The sequence below is a fragment of the Semicossyphus pulcher genome, unplaced genomic scaffold, assembly GCF_022749685.1.
Source record: "Semicossyphus pulcher isolate SPU_LCO1_2020_fin unplaced genomic scaffold, fSemPul1.0.p SCAF_12, whole genome shotgun sequence".
Lineage (NCBI taxonomy): Eukaryota > Metazoa > Chordata > Actinopteri > Labriformes > Labridae > Semicossyphus > Semicossyphus pulcher.
This window is the reverse complement of record NW_027211626.1, coordinates 17,046,660-17,066,713: the sequence shown is the minus strand read 5'-3', so window position 1 is coordinate 17,066,713 and position 20,054 is coordinate 17,046,660. Positions and strand designations below refer to the sequence as shown.

General features: G+C 42.6%; 1 protein-coding gene across 1 annotated transcript in view; it reads left to right on the top strand.

The window, feature by feature from the left end:
* Positions 1-20,054, top strand: part of cdh5 (cadherin 5) — a 37,558-nt gene that overhangs the window by 6,255 nt on the left and 11,249 nt on the right. The window contains exons 2-13 of the mRNA XM_069658842.1: positions 4,804-5,037; positions 5,339-5,618; positions 6,031-6,147; positions 6,287-6,454; positions 6,608-6,783; positions 9,507-9,620; positions 10,038-10,180; positions 10,260-10,393; positions 11,508-11,617; positions 12,479-12,581; positions 18,549-18,679; positions 18,827-18,941. Of these exons, the coding sequence (XP_069514943.1) occupies positions 4,804-5,037; positions 5,339-5,618; positions 6,031-6,147; positions 6,287-6,454; positions 6,608-6,783; positions 9,507-9,620; positions 10,038-10,180; positions 10,260-10,393; positions 11,508-11,617; positions 12,479-12,581; positions 18,549-18,679; positions 18,827-18,941 (1,825 nt within the window). The remainder of the gene's footprint in view (positions 1-4,803; positions 5,038-5,338; positions 5,619-6,030; positions 6,148-6,286; positions 6,455-6,607; positions 6,784-9,506; positions 9,621-10,037; positions 10,181-10,259; positions 10,394-11,507; positions 11,618-12,478; positions 12,582-18,548; positions 18,680-18,826; positions 18,942-20,054) is intronic.

The window sequence follows — 20,054 nt, the reverse complement described above, 5'->3', positions numbered from 1 at the left end:
CTTTCATTTAGTTCATCTCAGTCTTCTCAAAGCTAAATCAAAGATAATGGACTAAAAATATAGATACCACACTTTTCTTGTCTGATGTTCTTTTCCTTGAAAGTCACTCTAGGACTCCTTGTTTCAGGCGTGTGTTTTTGGCAGTCTCTGCGTGGGAGCACACATGCTCAGCTCAGGGTGTGATTGCTTTGTTTGTCCAGAACATGTTGAGAGGAAGGATACGGGTCGACACACAGTTAAAGAAGACAGACACTGTCAGGAAACATGCTCGGCCTGGAACAGTAGCCTTGTCTCACTGTGGAGTGTGAACGTAACTTATGTAAACTAATGAAAAACGTTACATAAAGAGGAGATATTACAGCTAAACGAGCTCAAATACACGTATGATGTGGAAAGAAAGAAAGATGTTAGGCAGTGAGTTAGGCAGAGATTAAGATCCCACCAATTAGCACTTCTCTCAGTTTTATTTTTAATAATTTAGATATATAATACAAGTTTAATGAAATGTAAAAGAAGAGCCCCCCGTTCTTCTTTAGAACCTAGTTTCCCGCTGGTTGTGATGGTTTCGACTCTTGGTCGATGTGATGGTTTCCCCCCAATGGTTGTAGAAAGTAGAGCTGACGTAGACAGTTGCCAAGAGAGCAAATGCATGGGGAGCACTCTAAGAATGGTGGTTAAATAACTCTACACTTCTTAACCATTCACAAATTGCTTCATATAAGCATGCAGCTTTGGCAGCACTCAATACTTGCGCAATATCACAGGAGGAGGAGTGATGTACTGAATATCGTCACGGCTGTGATTTGGTCCTACGAGGCTACAAGTGCTGCAGATAATCACAGCAGTTATGCAAGCAGCAAATAGGTAGTAAAGTCAACAACAGATTACTTTTTGCTCCACCAACTCAGTTCCACATCTTAGCTGAAACTGTTGTTGCCATGCAACCCAAACATTCTCCTGCACTGTGTCGACAGGTTACCACGGATCAGCTGTTTTCATCATGCACATTTATCTGTCTGTTTTAATTTATCATCAACCAGTGAAATAAGAGTATGCTGTGTGATTCAGAGGAACTGAAATGAGGCGGTCTGGTCCAGGAGGATTTCCTTTTTGTGTCACCAGCTGTTCCCGCCCTTACCCTTGCGTAACCAAACACCGCTAACGGGCTAACTAACTAGCATAACTAACGTCACGGAACTTAACCTATTCTTTTAAAGATAATTTGTTTCGGGGGCCCTTTCGTTTTCTTAAACACGTGTAACGCTAGCTATTCGATTGAGTTGAAACCCAAACTTTTACACTTAAAAGTGTACTCCTCGGCCGCGCCATCTCGCTTGAATTGGCGCGCAATGAATCTCAGGATACCTTGATTCTTCGTGTCCTGGGAAAAGGAGGACGCATCTGAAGGAGCCTTCGAAATTGGGATAGCCTTCGACGCGTCGCTGTGACGCCTATAAATACGTCCTTCATAGGATGCAGCTCCTGGATCCTGTAATACCTTTGGAACATGTCACTCTTTATTGGTGGGAGGATGAATGTGAGATGTTAAAGGCAACTGTCACTGTTTAAACCAGCATGTTAGCTGGAGGCTAGGGTTTCTGAAGTGTGATATACCTGTTTTATTGTTTTATTTATCCTGTATTTGTTGAGTTTATTCAGAAGGATTGCTTTGAAATGATGGCAATCTAGAATATGTATAAGATCACAGAGGAATGCAAAATGAGTGCCATAAAAAAACAGCTTGTACGTTATGCTAAACATGCCACGGCTCTCTGTTTAATACAGGAGTTATTTGGTCCACATCTTTAACCACTCAAACTCCCATTCAAAAGGCCACTGTAAAATTGCAATAATAGACTTGTGCACTTGTGTTTAATTAATTTGGTCCTGAAAAGAAACCCAACAAAGAGGAAAAAACAAACCCCGACAAAAGGATGTGAACTGAAGGCCAAACAAACACTGTGGAGTCTTTGTTTGAGCTGATTTGTGGGGAGCCGTGTGAAGAGGTCAGGGGAGGTCAGCAGAATACCAGATTAGGCCATTAGAGGGAGAAGACTTTGTGCCGGTATAATCCCCTCATCCTAATCTCTCTCCATCCCTCCCCGCTGCTAATGGCTAGAAGACAATAAAATGCACTAATCTGTCTACTGGGATGGCACGGGGCTGCGCTGAGATATCTGCAGAGCACATATAGGCTCAAATGTTTTGAAGATTATTTCCCTGGCATTTCTGCTTTATTAGATAGAGCCCAGTAGGAGGGGGGGGAGACAGACAGAGAGACAGACAGAGAGCAGTGAGGGTGAGACGGTAAGAGGGAAGGGGAAAGTTTACCGCCGGTGTTTGTGTTGCCTTATACATTTTCATTTTGGTTAAATAGTGCTAAAATGGCTCGCAGGCAAGAGCAAGTGATGCAAGGCAGTGAAACGTCTTCCAAGTGGTAATCAGTCAAAAGCCATAAATCAGACGAGGTGTCTCTTTGGTTTTAATTTTGAAGGGGATTCCACTAAATTTCAACTTTGATTTTAATTGTTCCTCTGGTTTAGTGTAATTAAATGAAGGAAGTCATATTGTTTTTTAACCACGTTATGAAATGAAAAATGTTGATGATGTAACATGTTTCAAACCTGTCTTCAGACCTGAAGAAGAGCAAGTCTGAGAAAGGGCTTGTGCCCCAAATATCACATGGTTGCATAAATGTTTATGGAAGCATTATTTAGCTTGTAGACTTTATTTTTCTTTTTTATTTACCATGGACTCATGTCTAGCAGCTAATGCTCTTCACTATTGAAATCCTGTCCTTATGTGACACCGACGCCGTTAGAAGCTATCCTTTAAGTAGTTCAGCAGAGAGTCAACCTTTGCAATCAGCAAGTTTAATAGATTTCTTTCGTCTGTTGCCGCACAGCTTTGATTCTGTCAGTATGCTGGTCTAATCTCAAACTCTGCTGTGTGGGCTGCCTTTACATTCTATACAGACATTATATTCTCCAGGGGATGAACCCTTATGATCTTGGTGATGGTGGTGATTGGGGGGTTTGTCTTGATAACTTTTGGTGGCATTGCCATTAAATGCTGATTTAATGGCAGTCGTGTTGTTCAATCTGGGGATCCTCCTGGGTCCATCATCAGGTCAAAATGAATGACTGTATATGAAGTCGGATGACGTGTCTCCATCTACCCTCACTATAGGAAATTGAAGCCAAAATAGCCCCCGTGATAGGCGCTGCCATCTTGCGCTGTTGACGCCGCCGTAGCCACTTCTGCTAACCAAAACGCATTTAACTTATCAGGGGGAAAAAAGCTGGATCTTTGCCAGGTTCTTTTTTTAACGTTTGCGTATTTAACAGCAGAACAGCTTCTTTGTGTTGGTCTGAAGCAGATGTTCATAGATATGGAAACTTCAATGACTGTAGTGATTGTTTTAGTTACGTCTCCTCTCACCGTTCCTCCTCTACTCGAGCCGTATTTGTCAACAGAGCTGTCAATCATCATTTTTAACAGCATCAAATAAATAATTAAAAAATAAACTTGTCAGAAAAATGAACACTTGGACGGAAATCAGGATAAGAACTAACTATAATGACAGAAACCATGTTTGAGAAACATTTATTTTGGCGTGTATTTTGATTTTATAGTTTGACTCATGTCCCATCTGTTAACATGGAGGAGGCGGGCTTTATGACCTATACTGCAGCCAGTCAGCAGGGGGCAATAGAGAGGTTTTGACTTCACTTTTAGGGAGCTGACATGTCGTCCATCTTTTTATACAGTCAAAATTAAATCAGCATGTTTGAGCAGCTAACGTGGCATCAACTCTTAGTATTGTCCCTCTGTGTCTCTGTCGTGTTCGTGTGAACTTGTTGCTATAGACGTCAAAATACACTTTAAATCCACGAGTTTGAAGGCTTATCAGATTGCAAAACGCTGCACAGAGGGTTATAACAGTATAAGAATATAATACTATTTCCTGACTAATTTACTTCAAATGATTTGATCCTCCATCCTGATAATCTCTGGGTAAACAGTAGAATTAGGCCATTCATGTTATGAGGGAAGCTGCCAGGGTAGGTGTTTTGGGAACCTTGTCGTGCAAACATAGCTTCTTTGGTAGATTGCTAATGTCTGTCTGAGCAAGATCGTATTTGGCTTTAACATTAACGTGACCCATCTTTCCCTTATAATCCCAGATATTAAGAAATTGCTATCCAAAATGTCCTCATTGTGTTTTGCCTGAGCCACATTTTGATGCGCTGTATTTAAAGGAAAATATTCAAAATGTCAAACAGTCCCTTCATGGAAAATGTCCTTTCTTATGGCTGATTAAGACAGTCATCCTAAGTGGCTTTAATGTCAGCTCCTCTCTCTGTCTGTCTGTCTCTTTCCGTGTCTGTCTCTCTCTCCTGTCACGCTCCACCAGTGGGTCAGGGCCTAAAATGGGTCACGGGCCTATGTTTAATAGATCCCAATACGACCACAGTAGTGATACGCCTCAGCCCGGGTCCCATGATGAGGGGCTAAATGTTTCATTTGGGTCCCAGGCTGAGGAGGTTTAAGAGCCCTGGTCCTGAATGATAGCTAGACCTCGCGCTCAGTGAGGGGACGGGGAGTCCTTGGCCTTCACTCTGCGCCTCACCCTGGCACAGTGAGGGGGTCTGTCAATGGCTGATAAGTGGTTTTAATGTGATCTCCTCGCTCTTCTTTTCTCATTTCCTCTCCCTCCATATTCCTCACATCACTTATTCCGCTCTTGCCTCTTCCTTCTCGCTCCCTTATTCATTCCTTTAACCCTCTCGCTTCTTCCAGATGATGGCTCGGCTCCAGCTGTGTGCCATGATGGGGCTTATGGCCGCTGTGGCCTTGTCGGTCTCTCTGGCTGCGGCTGAAGATTCTGGCCTTCCTGTCGTTGAGCGAGGCCCTGTCGAGATTGTGAAGAAGGAGACGCATCCTGTTCTGTTCAGGCAGAAGAGAGAGTGGATCTGGAACTCTCTCTACGTGGAAGAGGAGAAACCTGCACCCGTCGCCTACAAGATAGGACAGGTAGGTTAGCATTAGCAGCTAAAACAATCAGACGAGAACCCTCCTCATGTTTCTGGTCTACATCCCTCTACAGTGTCATTTAAACGTGCATTATCTACTTGGCATGGGTCTCTAAAGGGAAGGCAAATGCCTCTCTTTTGATGCTATAGCATGCTCAAAATCTGGGGCATTAACTTGTTGCATGAATATCTGAGTGATCTTTCTGGATTTGCACAAATTTGATGGATGGTTGTTTATTCGAGTAATCACTGCAGCTGGGGGAAGCCGAAACGACGACATTCAACTGTATATTCCTCCACAGCTGAAGTCCAGCAAGAGAGTGGAGGTGAAGAGCTTCAAAATAGATGGCGAAGGAGCCAACACCATCTTCAGCGTGGATCAGAAAGGAGACCTGTTTGTCTCCAGATCTCTGGACAGGGAGGAGAAAAGCCTGTACCATCTGACCGCCACGATGTACGACGGGAACAACAAGCTGATAGAAGATTCTGGAGACTTTATTGTGCAGGTGACGGATATCAACGACAACAGCCCTGTTTTTCCCAGAACGTACAATGGATCGATAATGGAGAGGTCCACGATTGGTGAGTCGAAAGACTTTATTGAAAAAGTTTGGCAGGAGTTAAATTTGATTTCCTCTTTATGTACAACGTTTTAAATGCCAAAAAAACCCCATAAATGAAGCAAATCCTTGCAGGCCAACTTTTTGCTCCAAGTTTATATTTGACATTTACCATCCAGTGATAATTTAAAATAAAAATAGACTAGACTGTGAAATGTCTGGGAAAAATGAAACATAATGTCAACGCCTGTCACAATCATTAGCACTTCCCTCGGTGGATAAAGGCACATAGCTGACTTAAATAACACAATCTTCGCACATAATCATAAAGCATTAATCAGCTGAGCAGCCGTGATGTTCAATACAGGAACAGTTGGGTTTGTGCAAACACTTTACACTGCCGATAATGTCCTTTTATATCTTTATTCTTCAAGGAACTAAAGTAGTTGAGGTGAGGGCAACAGACGCCGACGACCCCACCACTGCTAACGGAGAGCTCCGCTACTCTTTGACCCACGACCTTTCTGCCTTCCAAATCGACAGCATCACAGGTACGTTTGTACCACGGCGACGTTTTATTCCTCATCCTTAACAAGTAGCTATTTTTACTCGGATATGAGTCAGAGCTGACCTCAAAGAGATAACACCCTCTCTCCTTCTGTCTCTCTCTCTCTGACTGTCTCTCTGCAGGTGTGATCAGCTGCAAGATAAACACTCTGGACCGGGAGACCAAGAGTCAGTATGTGGTGGTGGTTAAAGCTCAGGACATGAGAGGAATGGCCTCTGGCAGCACAGCCACCACCTCTGTCACCATCACCATCACCGACACCAACGACAACATCGCTTCTTTCACCCGAAGTAAGAAACAGAGCGCCGGAGGAATGTGAAAATCTGTGCTGATGATTAATATTTTACAAGCCACTCTTGTGCGCACATTACAATGAAAACAATCCTATTAAATATTCACAGTTCTTCACATACTTACTGCCGTATATGGCTCTCTGTCTGCAGAGGTGTACGACCTGCAGGTTCCAGAGGACCACAAGTTGAACGAGAAGATCGGCACTCTGGAGTTGGAGGACAGAGATCAGATCCAGAACAAAGAACCCACTTTCACCAATGACAACAGCAAAATGTTTAACATCGAACTGAGCCCGAACAAGGACGGCAACCTCATGCTCAAACAGGTAAAAGCTCCATGTAGTGAATGAAGATGTGATGTCTCAATCCTGAAACCTTGTGAAGCATTTATATTTCAGAAGTAGAAAGTGGCAGTGTTCATTTCGTTAATGAAAATTATGATGATAAACAATCTTTTTTCCGAGATGAAGACGAGACGTTGAGGAGCTAAAAATAGATCGATGATAATTAAAACTCTGATGACACGTATGTTTTGTTTTCGTTAACGAGACGAGGCTAAAATGTTAGTGGTGGGCTGATTATTTTTCCCCCCACTGTGCGTCTAGTCTGTCTTTCAATATACAAGCAATGCATTCCTGTAACTAGTTGAATTGGTTGAGGGGTGTGTGCAGATCGCCCTGAATCTGACCCAGCCATACAGGTGGTGATGTGGTTATGAACTTTCTCTGTGTCACCCAGGCTTTCTGCTTCAGGCTCTGTGCAAGCTCACAGAAAAAAAGCGTTTTATGCATCAGTTGATGCTTCTTCTGCACAAAAAGGAGCGATCATCGGCCGTCTGCTTTAGTCAGACTGTTTAAATGAGAAGTGAGGATGATGATGGGCAGCGGCTGTGGCTCAGTGGTAGAGTCGGTCGTCTTTCAATCGGAAGGTCGGAGGTTGGATCCCCAGTTCCCTCAGGCTACATGTCGAAGTGTCCTTGGGCAAGACACTGAACCCCAAATTGCTCCCGGTGGCATAGCCAACGGGTGTGAATGTGATATCTGATTGACAGTTGGGCACTTTACGTAGCAGCCTCTGCCACCAGTGTGTGAATGGGTATATGTGATATGTAGTGTTAAAGCAGCTTTGAGTGGTCGCAAAGACTAGACTAGACTAGCGCTATATAAGTACAGTCCAGGATATAAAAAGTTATTTCAGTAAAAACAAACACTGCTGCTGCAAATAAGGCCAGAGAGGAACGTGCAGGATGTTCTACTGTCCTACTGTGACTGCACGGCTTCGCTCTGTGGCTTTACATGCGTAGCATTACATTACAGAAGATTCATATACACACATGTACGCTCAGCTGAGGATCTGTATTACCTGTGCAGAACATCGTCAGGAAATAACTCATGAAAGAACAGCTCTTTACAGTAGATTTAACTACTAATGACTGAAATGTGACTAAAACTAATAAGCATTTTCATGTTTAAGTCTAAGACTAAATCTAAAATCGCTGGCGAATTAACACTGGAAAGTGATTTTGGTTGTGTTAAATACTCTTACTGAAATGATCCACCCTCTAAACCACCAGGAAACTCATTTTAAAGTAGTATTATAAGCTATGGTTTGATGTTCATTTTATATTTGAAGTACAAAAAAAGATTTACATGCCAATGTATCACATTATTACCATCCGAGACAGTACCCAAACAGGATTTCAAAGTATCGTGATGAATTCAAAGTGCTTATGATTGCCTGCACATTTGGCTGCCACATGGCAACAGATGACCTCAACGTGACCAATTATTTGCCTTTTGCAGTGTCAAAAGTGTGATCCTTTTGCAGGACAGTGATATATAACACAGAATTTAAACCCTAAAGTCCCAGCTTTCTATGTTTGCAAGAATTCGAGCAGTTTTACTTCAGTGGATTTTGCTCTTCAGATAAAGTATTTAGGACATCAGAGAGCTGAAAATGTATTCTAATAAAATGAGCTCTGAAATAGCTCGCACCCGAGCCGGCCTGGAATCGAATCTTCTCGCTGCTCCTCTCGCCCCTCAGCTCTGCAGCCCCTCTCATCTCTTCTCAGCGGCTGTGTTTACATGCACAGAGTAAGCCGGCTATCGGACACACTGCGGTTAAGGCCTTATTCTTGTTAAGCTGTTTACACATGCCTTTGATACCCTGCGAATGAATGTACCTGTTAGCATGAATAATCCAGTTAACAGAATACGTCTACCTGTGGTGTCCCATCCTCTGATAAAATGCCTCACGGAGAAAAACATTTACGCGAACAGTGGGAGATTTGTAATACAGGGGGAGGAGATGATAATTCCTGCAGAAATGTGCTGCTAAGAACGGCTGCCTGCCATGTATTTGCTGACATGTAAGTGCATCTGTATCACCGTGCAAGCCTCCGTTTGTGCAGATCGTGAAGAAATGAAAGGAATGAGGTATTTCAAAGCACGGCAACATGTTTAACATAGAGGGAAAGAGTTAGCTTTCATCATGTTCCTTAAATCCAGAGTATTAACCAGGTTGTTCCAGCTGAGTTGAGACATTTAGAGCCTTTTTACACCTGGCATCGACCGCTGTCCTTGGAGAATACACGCAGGTGTAAATGCACCCAGGATGAAAACAGGAAATGCATTTGAGCAGAAAAGAAGTAGAGTGCAAGTGTGATGTCTACCGAAGTCTGAAAAACAGGAGAAAAATATGTGGAAATATAAACTTCTGCAGAGACAGAACACCTTAACTTTATCAATTGGGAAAAAAACGACATCAAGTGTTTACTAAAGACAAAGTTGGATTAAAATTAGGTCTCAAAAACATCTTTTTAACGAGGGAAAGTCACATTAAAGGAGTTTATTTAGGATTTTCAGCTGCATTAGATCAAGACAGAATGAATATTGACGTGTTTTAATGAGAGGAAGAAAAGAGCCTTGAAGGTTAGTTGTGTAATCAAGATTTTAACCCTTTCCAAACCATAAAATATCGACTCTTACTTTGCACTACTCAAAGCTCGTAATAAATAAAATAAGCTTACTCCCTCTCACATTTTCCCCAGGCTCTGGATTATGAGACAACGAACAGCTACACTTTCACCGTCCAGGTGCGAGACAACCTCAAAAACCTGCGTTTTCCTGCCGACAACGTGAACAGCGCCGTCACCACAGCCCAGGTAAACATCAGACAAGACGTCTGCAGTCTTTAATCCATCTTCCAGGAATTCTACTGTATATTTAAACAGGAAAGAAGGCACTGATTATTGTGGCATGTACAGCACTGTTAGTGTATCTTACATAAACTCAACTTTAAAGTCACTCATTTGTAAACGAGTCCTTGTAAATGTCATTTTCTCTCTTAAAATACTGAATGTTCTTGGGCAGATTAGCTCCCAATAATGCAGCTGCTCAATCACCAGCTTTACCAGCCTCTAGTAGGCGGGTGTCAGTGTCAGAATGAGCCTGAAGAACAATATTGTAGACAGCAGAACAAAGAAGTTAAACAATTCTAGTCCATTTAAATCTTTAATGCCGACCAAATGTGCACAGTTTCCTGCCAAAGCTGCTTCATCTGTTGTGATTTAAATCGACAGGTAAACGTCAGGGTTTTGGATGTGGACGAGCCGCCCATCTTCTCCCAGCCCATCTACACCTTCACCGTGCTGGAGGAACGTGTTGTGAGCAACATAGGAACAGTCACAGCCAGAGATCCGGACCGAGCCAACAAGAGCATACGGTACAATCTATAAAGAGAACAAATGACGTGATTTATCCTGAGCTGTTACACTGATATCGCTCTTTCTCCGTATGATTAGGTACTCCATCTTAGACAAGGACTGTCCAATCAGCATCAACCCCTTAACAGGTCAGCTGTCCACCCTGAGGATGCTGGACAGAGAGCTGGAGGCCACACACATGTTTCAAGTTAGAGCGCAGGAGGAGCCGAGCGGTACGTCACACAATTAATCCTTTCAACAAAAGGACCTCAGATAAAAAATGAAAACCATGTGTTTCCTCTCACAGAGAGGGAGTTATACGAGCCAAAAAAGACAGTGTGCTCTCTTATTGTTCCTTTGGATTTATCGAAGGATGGGATTTGACACCTTAACAGGGATTTTTATAGGTTTAACATACTGCCACAACACCTGGTCGACCCACACGGGAAGCAGAGAGTGAGCAGGAAAATCACATTAGAGGGCCTCTTTGTTTCTCTGCAGCTTTCACACCAAACTATATGTATTTTTAGACCGGCAATGAATGAAATCCAGAGATCTATTTTAGTGGCTTGTCACGATGTTTAAGGAACACAATGGTCCCCTGAGCTTGACAAGGTCCTCAATATACAGTACATGTACTGAACTAAAGATAGTTTCAAAATCTCAGACAGCAAAGAGAGCCGCACATTCATCAAAAGACGAGGATTCAAAACGAACGTCAGGGATGTAAAATAAATGTAAAAGCTGCTTTAGTGTGACACAAAAACTGACAAATAACAGGCTCGCAAATAGAAATGCTTTTAGTCACTTGACCTTAATCAGTTGGATTTAAAGAAGAGATGCACACACCTGACCAGACGCACTGTCAGTGATCTGCACATCAAGGTCGATCTCAAACGAGCCAACACAAAAACAACGTTCAATCGGAAAACTTTGTTTAAATGTATTTGCTTAATTTTATTCTAGTTATGCATATTAAAATATACGGCGTCTTTGGGATTTTTGGGTTATATGAAATAGAAAAAATGTAGTAAATCAAGTGGCCAGCAAGAGAAAAAGTACAGTAATGAATTAAACATAACACTGCAATTTCTGTCTTTACAAGATGCTTTGTTTTCCTGCATACTGACTTCACTCTGTGCATTAAATAAGAGCACATCAGAGGAAAACATGTAAGGATGCATAATCTGAAGCATCCCTGCAGGCAGCATACTGATAAGAATTTGAATATTCCCATTGTCAGCAGACTGTGAGATAGTTAAGACAAGATACGAGGACGAGATAGGGGTTGGTGCTTCAGACTCGACGTACTGCGGTTAATCCTGTGTTGTTGCCTCTGCTCTGCAGGTTTGGAGTCGTTTGTGAAAGTGAACATTATAGTGCAGGACGTCAACGACAACAAGCCCGAGCTGGCTGTGGATGAGATCTTCGTCTGTGAGAACGACTTCACTAACACGGTAAGAAAAACGCAGCATGTACAACAGGTCGTAGCTGGATTTTGACAGGACCTGCACTAACATCTGTGTCACGACAAGGAGACCAGGGTGGAAGTTGGAAAAAACACAGATAAAGTATTGAGAAAAATGTGGTTAAAACACTACATTATCCTGCTGTAACATGCAAAAGACATCCAAACAGAGCTGGTGAATGGACTTTATGTGCTGTATATAGTGCCTTTATCCCAGGAGTGGTGCAACTCACACACAAACACAGAGTTTAGAAGCAGTTTTGGATTCAGTGTCTGAAGATGCTGAAATCCTTCATCTAATATTTACAGCGTGAAATAGATGCAACTGGAACAGATGAAGGTTAAAAGTTTGAGCTCAGAGCTCCTCGTGAACATCGCTGGAAAACATTTCAGATGTGTTTAAATAAAGTCTCTTTCCAACGAAGTTTTCATTCTGAGGTTAAAAGGTTGAAAACACAGGGGCGCCGATTAGGCTCGGTTGTGAAATCACACATCCGATATACAGAGGCTACAGCCCTCGATGTGGTGAGGTTTGAATCCCACCCTTGGGCCTTTGCTGCGTGTCATCCCCGCTCTCTCTTCCCCTGTTTCTGACACTATCCTCTGTCCTCTCACTCTCAATAAAAGGCCAAAAAAAAAAGGTTCAAAACCAACCCAGTCTGAAGGTCTCACCCAATCCAAACTAGTGTTTCTCTATTAACATGCCAATGTTTAAATGTCTCAAAATGTCATTTTCAAGGAGAAAGAAAGAGTAATGTAATTTTCATTTTCAAACAATATGTGCTTTTGATTGCGTTTTGGTAATTTCACAACACTACTGCATTAGTCTGACTTCTTTCCCCGTCCTCAGGTGATAGGAACCCTGAGAGCCACAGACAAAGACGACCAGCCGACCTCCTTCAGCTTCAGCTTGGCCAGCGAGAGCTCCAACTTCACCATCAAAGACTACGGCAGTAAGTCTCTGTGTGCTCCGAGCACATATTTACCTTTCTCTTCTTGCTTGTTGCTCTAAATGGCGCTCAGAGGAAAGCGCTGGGCCCCGGCACTTGTTGCTATGCAACAACTAAAACTCCATTTGAGGCACGGGGCTTTGTTGCTGAAAGTTGAAATTATTTTAACTTCTCAAAGCATGCTTTGACACACACAGCCAGACGGGGGATTGAGAGAGCCTGTCTGGAGCCGTAAGTGCTGTCTAGAATGCACAACAGCAAATATTGGAAATAATGAGAGCGAGTGGCTCGGCGGACTCTCAGACGACTCTCTATGTATTTAAACTCATCCCAGCTGAGTGTGTTAAAGGGACATGCTACACACAGAGCTACTGTGCTGCCTTTCACAATAAAATCATGTATAAATGTGTACACAAAAAACTGCACCAAGAGGCCAACTGTTTTTTAAAGGGACATTCATGAGTGAATCACATTTTGATTATTTATATTGTTGAGTTTGAAGCTTAAGTGACTAAAGAGGCTACATTTAGAAACTGTATTGATCAGGCTTAGCCTACAGTATATTTTGCTTGTTAAACTTTCTCTTCATTCTGTTAAACATTAAAGCTCCTGTGAGGAGTTATGAAACAGACTGAAATTAATTCTGGTGACTCTATATGAGCTACAAAAGCAAACCAGACCATCAGCGACAAGATGGATTATTTCTATACAGTTATTTTGCCTGAAACTGCTGGTGGGGGGGTAGGTGTCAGACGAAGCGATTAACTTTGTTTACATTTTCCATGGCAACATTTTAAAGTGAGCGATACATATGACTGTTAAAGAAGCAGGATAAGATTTGTTTAAAAAAAACACCACTTCAGCTTCAGTACGGCTTTGTCCACAGGGGGCGCCAAAGTCAACACAAACTGAAAGTTCCTCACATGGGCTTTAATGTTAAGACGGTATAATGTTCACGATGTCTACCACCTTAGCTTAGCATTTGAACACTGTTAGATTTGCTACTTCACACTGAACACAAAGTACAAACCTGAGCGGAATGTCATTAGCTTTGCATGTAGTTGGTTTTTGATCCATTTTGACCTGATGAAAGGTGCTATGTGTAGATAAAGGTTTTATAAACACGCTAATAGTTGTTTAAACATTTCAATAAATACTACAAATGGGAACTTATGGTTGAGAGGAAGTCGGATATCATCAGTCAGTAGGATGAATGTCTGTACAAAGTTTGAGCCAATCCATCAGGTAGGTGTGGAAATATTTAATATTTACAATTAAACATTTAATCTGTGCCCCTGAAAACTCAGAGGATGATTGGTTATTAATAATTGTTATTAGTATCACAATGAACATCTGTGCTTAAATATAAATAGTATGGGCCTAAGCAGTGGACTGACAGATAGATTGTAAGTGTGGTTTAAACAGTTTTTCCACATTTTTGACCATTTAAATAACATTTGGTTTGATTTAAAAAATAATTGAACTAACGATTAAACTATTAAATGTAGTTATAGTGTTAAAACTTCCAATCTGTTCTCATTCAGGTTATAAAATACAGATTTTCAGGGACGTCTTTATCCCCCTTTTGAGTCAGGAAACTTTCTAACACCTTTTGGTTTGGGTTGAAATAACGGTTACTTGACTTTTGGCACAGCGCAACTGGAACATGTAAGCCTAATACAGACGCTAAAGGCTGCCTTCTGCATCTTTATGACAAAAGTGTTGGTGTGATCCGACCTGGGAATCAGAGCGGCCTGCAGTTCTGAGCTTTTGGTTACTAAATAATTTCTCTAAATTGAACGCAGCATCTGTTGTCGTGAGATCTGATGCCATTTGGGAGTAAAAACGTTCAGATATTAATGTACAAGTTGAAAATGTCAGAGTGAATAAACACATGGTGACACAGGAGAAGTTGTGGACTCCATAAAGACACTTTCTTTGATCCAGAAGTCGATATTTAGGCAAAGGTTGGCGCTCTGTTACGTCAGATTTCTCAAGTCTATTTTGGTTATCCGACATAGGACGCAAAATGGCACAAGTAAAACAGTTTTCATCATTTTTGATCATCACATGCCCTTATGAAACATGAAAGCCAAAGGAAGAGTATTACCAACTGTTCCAGTCAAATATTAAAAGTGAATAGATGAAAGCCTTAAGGTAGTTGGATAAAAGATTTAGGTGAAGTGTTACTATTTAATTTAAGTGAGACTTGAAACATACTGAGAGGAAGATAAACAGAGGGAAAAAAGGCATGAACTTGCCTTATCCATTTTCTTCCCTGCTCGTGCCTAGAGGGGCTGACATGTCGAGCTGACGGAGAGGTGGAAGAGGAAGATGAAGGAGGGAGAAAGGGGGAGACAGCTGAGGCAGAGGTGGAAGGAAAGATAAAAGGAGGCAATAGGAAGGGGAGAGACGGGTTATCTTAAAGTGAGGAGGGGGGGTGAGTGAGAGGATAAAAAAGCCTGCTAAACAAGAGAAAAAAACAGAGGTAGGGAAAGAGGGGAAAAGAATAAAGGAAATGTATTTGAAAGGCAAAAAAAGGGGATAAACACGAGGAGAAAGAAGAGAGAACAAGGGAGTAGAGAAAGAGATGAGACGAGGACATGATAAAAGAAGGAAAGATGACATCAGAAACACGAATGCTTAAATGAAATATTCAAAAGAAAGGGGTAAGAGTAGGAAACTGACAGGAGGAAAAGATGGATGGTATTGACAGACGAGAAGAAGAAAGAGGAAAAAGGAGGAAGAGGTGAAGAGTTGTTTGATAAGTGGTGTGTGTCCGTGTGAACCTCTGCTCTCCCCTGTGGATCAGGACCGTGCCCCCCCAAACCCTCAGACATCACTTAACACACACACATACATGCAACAAGAGCTGCAAAGTGAGGCCTTTTAAAATATTCATCGACTACCAGCTCTTTAAAACTTGCAAAAAAAACAACCGTGGTTTCATTACGGGATCCTGAAACACACACACACTCACTTATTTTAAGAGTCGGTGTAGCTGCACAGAGAAGTGACAGGACTCGCTGTTGAGACCAGGCGGCTACATGAAGCTCACTGCATTAATATCAGACAGACAAGAGACAGGAGGAGGAGGAGGAGGAAGGAAGACAAAGAGATGAAGAGGGAGAAAAAAGACTAATGAGATGCACGGAGAGAGAGAGAGATGGAGAGAACAAAAGAAACACAGAGAGGACAGTGAGGACGAGACAGAAATCCAGAGAGACAATATAGACATGGATTCAAGCAGCGAACGAGCAGGAGATGAAGGGAGGACAGAAGCGGTTTTCATCTTTTATTCAGTTAGTTAAGGCTTCATCTGAACCCATGTCCTCCCACACACACACACACACACACACACACACACACCTTCACAGAATACATGTTGTCGCAGAAACCCGATCCAAGTGAGCTGCTTGTATAAACTCAATTTTGGTGTCAGATGCTTTGAGCCCAAATTACAAGAAACAACTTCACTCGCTCTCCTGCAGCAGTATCTCGCTCTGCAATTAGGTTGAGAGTATGATTTGGCGTATCCTGCTCTGATGGTGTGTGAACTTTTTGCGCCGTTAGCGACCAAGCTAATGAGCTTGCTGATTGACGGGTAGCAATCCTGCTACACTGTATCCCCACATTCAGGGGACACTTATTAATCACCAGGCCTATTTGGGTTTTTTGGACGTCCCCTTCTTAAACCATGGGCTTTGATGTAGAGTTGGACCAATGTTTTTGGTTACAGCAGCTGCTACACTTATGGCAAGGCTTTTCAGAGGGTGTGAATAAGTGGTCACTCAGCCAAGTTAAGGTAGTGAGGTTGGGCTCGCAATCAGCGTCCTAATTCCTCCAGAGGTGCTCAAATGGGTTGAAGTCAGAGCTCTTTTCAGGCCAGCTGAGTTCCTCGACCCTAAACTCATCCAACCATGTTTTCACGCACCTCTCTTTCAATACAGGGACACAGTCAGGCAGGAACATAAAATGTCTTTCCACAAACTGTACCAAGTCACAAGTTTCCTCAAGATCAAATGTTTGGACAAGGATACAATATTTGCTGATATCGCAAAAGCTGTGTCTCAATTCAGGGGCTGCATCCTTCGAAGGAGGTGGTCTACAAAGGATGCGTAGGACGCTAAGGCCGAACTGAAACGAGGCGATCTGGCCTACATAGGAATTTCCTGTTTGCGTGACCAGCTGTTCCCACCCTTACCCTTGCGTCACCAAATGCTACTCCTGTTGCCTAGCAACAGGTAGCTAGTGGTCTAACTAGCTAGCATAACTCTAAGCTTAATTCAAAAGGCAACTGGACTTGATTGAAGTTCTTGAAGATGTTTCACCTCTCATCCGAACGGCTTGTTCAGTTCTAAACTGACTGGTGGACGGAGCTAGAAACATAAGCCTCTGTAGGTCTTACAGTCCTATGCGCAATCAACCTTCAAATATGTCCTTTGAAGGATGCAGCCCTTGGATTGGGACAAAGCTAAAGTCTGCCAAGATACCCTGAAAAACAGCCCCAGACTAACCCTAACCCTCCTCCACCAGCCCTCACAATAGTCACTATGCATCCCAGAAGTGTTTTCATGGCATCCAACAAACCCAGGTTCCTCCATCAGAACACAGTGTGCTTTACACAACTCAAGCTGACTTGTGTGCAGCCGCTGAGTCGTTGAAACCCAATTTCGTGAAGCTCTTGACAGAGTCAGTTTGCTGATGTTGCTTCAAGAGGCAGTTTGGATCTCTGTAGAGGGTGATGCAACGGATGATAGGCAACTGTGACACAATACACACTTCAGCACTTCGGCACAGCTCCGCGAGTTCGCCTGGTCTTTTACTTCTGGGTTGAGCTGTTGTTGCTTCTAAGCACTTCGGGGCCACTTACAGTTGACCAGGGCAGATGTCGTAGGGCAGAAATATTGAAAGATGATTTGTGACTTTAAGTTTTAAATGTTTGCACATGAAGTTTGTTTATCCAGTCATTCCAATCATCATAATGAGACCGTTTGGGTGGAGTCACGGTTCATTTTTAAACATGTGAAACAAGCCCCAGGAGAGATAAGACTGTTTAGGCAAGTGATTAACTGTGTCTCCTTTCGAAATGCAGATATGATTTGTATTCAAAGTGCAAATGTCAGCAACACACAGGTTGTTTTCATTCAAACTCGCCCTTAAACCAGCACTATACTCCCTGTGTCTTTGTCTGAGAGTTTAACCGAGTGGGTCTACTCATGTTCGAGTGTTCACGAGGGTCTTTCCTGCCATTGTGTTCTCTGATATTCCTCCAGCGGTGGGACATTGTGTGGAAAGGCTCTCCCCATCGTCACAGCAGGAAACGCCTGCCTGCCGGGGATTTGACTAATGACTGTATTGTTGGTCAGGTCAGCTCACGGCTCAACATGTCTCGGTTGTTTTTTATTTCTGTTCCTGTTTTGATTTGTTTTAATCCCTTTTGGTGTTCTTGGATTTTTAGCTTTTTCTGTAATTTGACCTTTGACTTTCAAAGCCTGTCTCGTCACCAGTTGACCACATTACAACCAAAAGATTAAGGGCTAAATTGTCTTCGGACAGACATTTCTGGTCTCAATATTCTCATCTGCGAAGGCAAAAGCGATTTCAAGTAGGACGCCACAATTTCCATTTTTTTTAAGTTGCTGCCATTATCTATAATCCTAAGTGACTAAAATCCTAAATGCACCAACCTGACGGATAATCACAAATGATCTGTCTGCCTTTATGCAACGACTCCTCTTGTTCTCGTATCTTGTTTTATCTGTCGAACAGACACTCACTGTATAAATAGACTTTAAAGACTCTATATACTGAGCAGGCGAACATTGGATTCGCTTTGGAGGGATGGGTTGTGATGAGTCAGACAAATTGGACACGGATTTTGCAGAAAGGAAAGGTAAATTTATGTTGTTAAGGTGCTTGTGATATTTTGTACACTCAATGTTTGTATTCATATGCTTGTTTTTTTAGACAGCACAGCTGACATCATGGTGAAACAGGGGCCGTTCAGCCTGGATGACCCCAAGGATTACAACGTGGATGTGCGCATCAGTGACGGAGGACGACCAATTCAGTCCAGCATCACGAAACTGTCAATCAAGGTCTGTGTTTGTCAGTAAATAAACACTGCTTTATGAATCAATTAAAGCGGTATCATGCTGTTTCACATTTTAAGACGTATGTGTTGGATGTCCATACTGAAGTTTCAAATTCTAACATTTTACACAACATTGTACTTAATGTTGCAGTCATGTCGGTGCGATGCCAGGAGGATTCCTACGCAGTGCAAGGCTGGCGCTCGCAGGATGGGAGTGAGCGTTCATGCCCTGATCGCCATCCTGCTCTGCATACTGACCATTCTGGGTAAGTGATTTTCTTCATTTCTTTCTTCTTTGTCATATTTGACGGCTCATTGGCTCATTTTGGAGGCTTTCTGCAGAGCTTCTTTAAGGGGAACTCCAACAACTTTACACATCAAAGTCTGTTTACAGGTGTCAGGGTCTGGTGGACTGCTACATGTGTGAAAATAAGTTGTATAAAGCCTTTCATGATCCAATAGGCAGCTGTGTTGAACCTAAGAAATTGCCTTAAGTGATGTCACTGAAGTCAATGTCGGTTGGAGCTAAGTCCAGAGGAGCCACTGTGACGTCACTCTTTGGTTTGTGGAATACCGTTTTTAAACCTTGAGTTTGTCATTTTGTCCGTCAGCATCTTTTCTTTTTTTGGACCCTAAGTGACCATATTAGAATGAGAGGATGGCTACGCTTTGCCACGTATCTATCCTGTTTCTCAAGTCCCTGTTGTAGCGATGTCAATCACAGGTTGCCACGCCCTCAAGCATACCCTGTTATATCTTCTCCCCAATGGGGTCATAAGTAACAAAATGATCATCATGCTGCGTTGGAGAAGACTTTAAACTTGCGACTGAGAACATTAACTTTTTACTGAGGTCATAAATCAAGTGAGAGTCATTTTCTGGTAGGATTACATACAATGTTACTTCTTTATGCAGTAACCTCCTGCTGGTAATTAGGAAGACTGCAGGTTTAAGGTAATTCAGCATTGTCTTCAATTTACAAAGTCCAATTGTTTTATAAAGTCTACGGTCCACACCTGCGGCCTGCTACTCTTCTCTGCTGGAAGCTAGCTGCCATTAGCTAGCCTACATTAGCTTCTACTAGAAGTTCTCCTTGCTGTCAGCTTCCTGAAGCTAGGACTGTGTCTCAATTCAGGGGCTGCATCCTTCGAAGGACCAGGTCTACGGAGGATAAGTCATTTGTAGCCTGCGTAGACCGCTAAGGCCGAACTGAAATGAGACCGTCTGGTCTACGGAGGATTTCCTGTTTGCGTCACCATCTGTTCCCGCCCTTAATCGTGCCTCACCAAACGCAGCTTTTAATCTCGGATCAAATTGGCACGCAATGAATCTCTTTATACGTTGGGCCGCGAAGGATGCACCTGATGGATCCCATTGCC